The following is a 4,315-nucleotide window of genomic DNA, read 5'->3' on the forward strand; positions in this document are numbered from 1 at the left end:
TGTTACACATGGTATCTTATTAATATTATATAAGTGTCACAGCCAAAAATAGTTGTATTGATAATATCATAATAATCTCTATCTCTATTTTTAATAAAATAAAAAAAAACTATAGAATATTAGACATTAAAAGACAAAGAGAACATAAACTAATGACACGATATAAAATACTTTATATATTCCTATATCTAATCTAATATCTTGTGCTGCAAAAAATTTAAGGGAAGTCCTCATTTTAAAAAGTTGAGCAGCACCCTTTTTCATGGACCTACAGATCGTCTCTCGACATCTTTGTCTCCTCTCTGAGTGACCCTCTCTCCGCCGCCTGCGTTTCCACGGCCACCAAAAATCAACGTGTTTCTTTTTCCGGCGTTATCTCCTTCAAGTTGTCATTCAGGAATCAGAAGTTCTTCCAGTAGCATTTTGCATGTGTATGTGCTTGTCAGGCGGCAGGCTGTCTGCGTAAGTTCAATTATTTTCTCTACAGAAAGACGTTTGTTTATATGTTTAGTCTTTTTCTGTCTTTGTTTAATCACTTCGATTTAACTTTTCCTACCATTTATGACTAAATGTTCGTACAGACTACAGAGTGACTTTTATCTACCTCTCATTCTCATCTTAATACTGAAGTCAACCTCAAAGTTGCTTCAACTTTTAGTTTAAACATCTCTTCTGTTGATTCATTTCTGTATTTAACCATTATCACCTTCATTGTTCTTCTGTTATTTATCACTGGGAAGTTCGTAACTCGTAAGTGAGTTTTGGTCTTTTGGACCAAATCCTGGAAGCATTAGCTGTTATTTTTATGTTTATTAGCTACAAATGGTAATTGATTGAACTCAGATGGTGACAGTGTGTACTGTAATTTCTAGGTTTTTGACTGTGAATGGATGCAAATGGTAAAACCTCAAAAACAGGGGAGATCAGCATGACGGAGAACAAAAGCGGCGAAGTGGTCCTAACAATCCCCGGAGAAGAGAAAGAAGCGAAACATGCGACCTTTGGAGCACCGAGAGATGCAAAACCGAGAGGTGTTCCCGAATCACCTCATAGAAAGTCTGTTGATTCATATCCTGAAAATGCATATTTCATGCCAAGCCCTAACAGGCCTCCTAAAATCCCCAATCCTGAAACCCTAACCAGGCGAAAAACCTTAGCAAGATCGATTTACTCCAAGCCCAAATCAAGGTTCGGTGAACAACCTTTAATTGATCACAATATGTTCGATGAAATGCATGAACCAGTAGGCCAGGCCTCAAACTCGCCCATGAGGATATCAGCTCGAGCCTCCCCTAGAGTGGCAGGCAATACTACTGCTTCTCCAGCTGCTACACCAAGAACTTTGTCCATAACACCAAAGACTCCATTAATGGCATCACCTGGAGGTGCAGGGGGAGATGAGAGTGATAATGAGGAAGAGATTTATAAGAAGGTTAACATACGAAAGCAGTTAAAGCTTAAAAGGGTGAAGCTGAAAGTACTATTTCAATGGGTAGTATTGCTTTTTCTTGTGGGTTGTATAGTTGCTAGCTTAATGATTCCCAAGTTGAAAATTTACAAGATATGGAGCTTGGAGTTATGGAAGTGGTTTGTGCTTATAACAGTGATCATTTGTGGTATGTTAGTCACCAATTGGCTTATGCATTTCATTGTATTGCTGATAGAACTGAACTTCTTGTTGAGAAAGAAGGTGTTATACTTTGTACACGGATTAAAAAAGAGTGTTCAAGTGTGCATATGGTTGATTGTAGTTCTTGTTACTTGGACATCACTGTTTAATAGCAAACATGTTGGAAGATCAAAAAATGCAGCCAAGGTTTTGGATTACTTGACTTGGACCATTGTTGCCTTATTAGTGGGTTCAATCTTGTGGCTTTTAAAAACTTTCTTGCTCAAGATTCTTGCAACTTCATTCCATGTCAGCAATTTCTTTGATAGAATTCAAGAATCAATCTTTCTTCAGTATGTTCTCCACACCCTTTCAGGGCCTCCAGTTATGGAATCATTACAAAACGTTGGGGCCTCCACTAGTAAAAGTCAATTTAGTTTACAAGTAAAGAAGAACGGGAAAGATAAAAAGACAAAAAAAGAGGTGATAGATGTAAGTAAGCTTCATCAAATGAAGAGAGAAAAAGTGTCAGCTTGGACTATGAAGATGTTGGTTGACACAATATCAAATTCAGGGCTCTCAACTTTCTCTGGTGAACTTGAAGAAAGTGCTTATTATGGAGAAGGAATTGGATCTGCAGACAAAGAGATTACTAGTGAGATGGAAGCCATTGCTGCTGCTTATCATATCTTTAGAAATGTTGCTCAGCCTGGTTTTACGTAAGAACATCTTTATATGTCTTAATTTTCTTTAAACAACTCTGAATATTACATTATCTCCTTGTAGATACATTGAAGATATTGATCTAAGGAGATTCATGATCAAGGAAGAGGTAGATATTGTGTTTCCAATGATCGATGTGGCTGAAAAAGGTCAAATTGATAGGAAGACTTTAACAGAATGGGTGGTAAGACTCCTTGTCTCCTTCATATAGTTGAAAATGATAAAAAGTAAAAATTTTGAGTAATTTCTGATTGACATTGATGTTAAGGAAGTGTGTTGTTACTTATTATGTGTAGGTGAAGGTTTACAATGGGAGAAAAGCTTTAGCACATGCATTAGATGACACGAAAACAGCTGTTAATGAATTGAACAAGCTTGTTACAGCAGTCTTAGTTGTTATAATCATAATTATTTGGCTCCTTTTAACAGAGATTGCTACAACCAAAATACTTGTCTTCCTCTCTTCACAGCTTGTTGTGGCTGCTTTTATATTTGGGAACACTTGCAAAACCGTTTTTGAAGCTATTGTGTTTGTTTTCATGATGCATCCATTTGATGTTGGAGATCGTTGTGTCATTGATGGTGTTCAGGTATGAAATGGACATGTTATGGTATATTATAATTGAATTTGTTGCATTTAAATGATTGGTTATTTGTTATTTTCAACAGATGGTAGTTGAAGAGATGAATATCTTAAACACAGTGTTCTTGAAATTTGATAATGAGAAGATATATTATCCAAATTCGGTTTTGGCTACAAAGCCCATTAGCAATTTCTATAGAAGCCCAGATATGGGGGATAAGGTGGAATTTTCTATCGATTTTGCAACACCCTTTGAGAAGATTGGGCTATTAAAAGACAAGATAAAAAAGTAAGTTCATACACAGCATATAATGTTGTAATAAAAAAGAAATTAATATGTGAATTATAACATCAGGTATTTGGAGAAGAACCCTCAGTTATGGTATGCGAATCACAATTTTGTGGTGAAGGAGATAGAAAATGTGAACATGATAAAGGTGGCACTTATTATTAATCACACAATTAACTTTCAAGATTATGGTGAAAAGAATAAGCGAAGAAGTGAACTGGTTTTAGAGTTGAAGAAAATATTTGAAGAGTTGAAGATTAAATGCAGTCTTCTTCCACAACCAGTTCATCTGCAACATCTGGAAACACCCACTCCAACTGGGCCCACCAAATAATCGCACGTCTTCATAAAAGGTCTCATCTTTCTTTGCTATGAAACCATTAAGTTCTTAACCCATTAAGCCCATTACTGATTTTTTTTGTGTTGTGGAATTTGAATGTTTGTGTATAGGGGCATGAGGGCAAGCTATATGAGGATATGAGCATCAATGGTGATAAAATCAGTGTTTGATTTTTGTAGTGATTAAACAAAACCATTATGCTTTGGTTAATCAGTAGGATGGATTACTTCACTTATTAAGCACACACATATATATATATATATATATATATATATATATATATATATATATATATATATATATATATATATATATATATATATATGATGATTTGTGAAGGTGCAAATATTTGTTATGAAATTTCTATGTACTTGAGTAAAGTGTTTTATGATCTTGTGTATTTATCCTACTGTTGGAACTTACCAATGTTTTTGCCTTCAATTATAACCAATTAAATGTTTTTGGCCTTTAATTATAACCAATTAATTGTCTTCACGATGCTAGAGTATCTTGGGTGTATAATTTTATTTTTCAAATGACAAATCTAATCTAAAGTACTTTAAATTCCACTTATGTTGTAGATTAGACATAAACATTCGACCTTAAGAAAGAAGAACATCTGATATCATTGGGTTAGAATATTTTTCATGTATGATCTTATTTAGAGTTCTATAATAGAGAAAACAATAAAATTTTGGATACAGTTGCAAAGTTGCAAAAATCATGATTTATTTGTGGATTTGGTCTATCAATTAATTTAACATCCATTTA

At 34.5% G+C, this 4,315-nt stretch overlaps 1 protein-coding gene across 1 annotated transcript; it reads left to right on the forward strand.

Moving 5' to 3' along the window:
- Window positions 1-211: 211 nt before the first annotated feature.
- Window positions 212-3,812, forward strand: MSL10 (mechanosensitive channel of small conductance-like 10). The gene is made up of 7 exons (XM_079050914.1): window positions 212-462; window positions 873-2,328; window positions 2,396-2,516; window positions 2,629-2,922; window positions 3,002-3,204; window positions 3,271-3,557; window positions 3,655-3,812. The coding sequence occupies exons 2-6, from the start codon at window positions 887-889 to the stop codon at window positions 3,536-3,538; spliced, it is 2,328 nt and encodes a 775-aa protein (XP_078907040.1). The 5' UTR covers window positions 212-462; window positions 873-886; the 3' UTR covers window positions 3,539-3,557; window positions 3,655-3,812.
- The last annotated feature ends 503 nt before the right edge of the window (window positions 3,813-4,315 follow it).

This window comes from Lactuca virosa, chromosome 5 (genome assembly GCF_052849685.1).
Source record: "Lactuca virosa cultivar CGN04683 chromosome 5, Lactuca_virosa_CGN04683_v6, whole genome shotgun sequence".
In the NCBI taxonomy this organism is placed as follows: Eukaryota; Viridiplantae; Streptophyta; class Magnoliopsida; order Asterales; family Asteraceae; genus Lactuca; species Lactuca virosa.

Bases quoted from the DNA above. Each gene is read 5' to 3' on its own strand.
- MSL10 (XM_079050914.1), top strand. From the start codon at position 887: ATGGATGCAAATGGTAAAACCTCAAAAACAGGGGAGATCAGCATGACG. The intron at 2,329-2,395 runs GTAAGAACATCT...ATCTCCTTGTAG, and splicing joins GTTGCTCAGCCTGGTTTTAC to ATACATTGAAGATATTGATC. The intron at 2,517-2,628 runs GTAAGACTCCTT...TATTATGTGTAG, and splicing joins AGACTTTAACAGAATGGGTG to GTGAAGGTTTACAATGGGAG.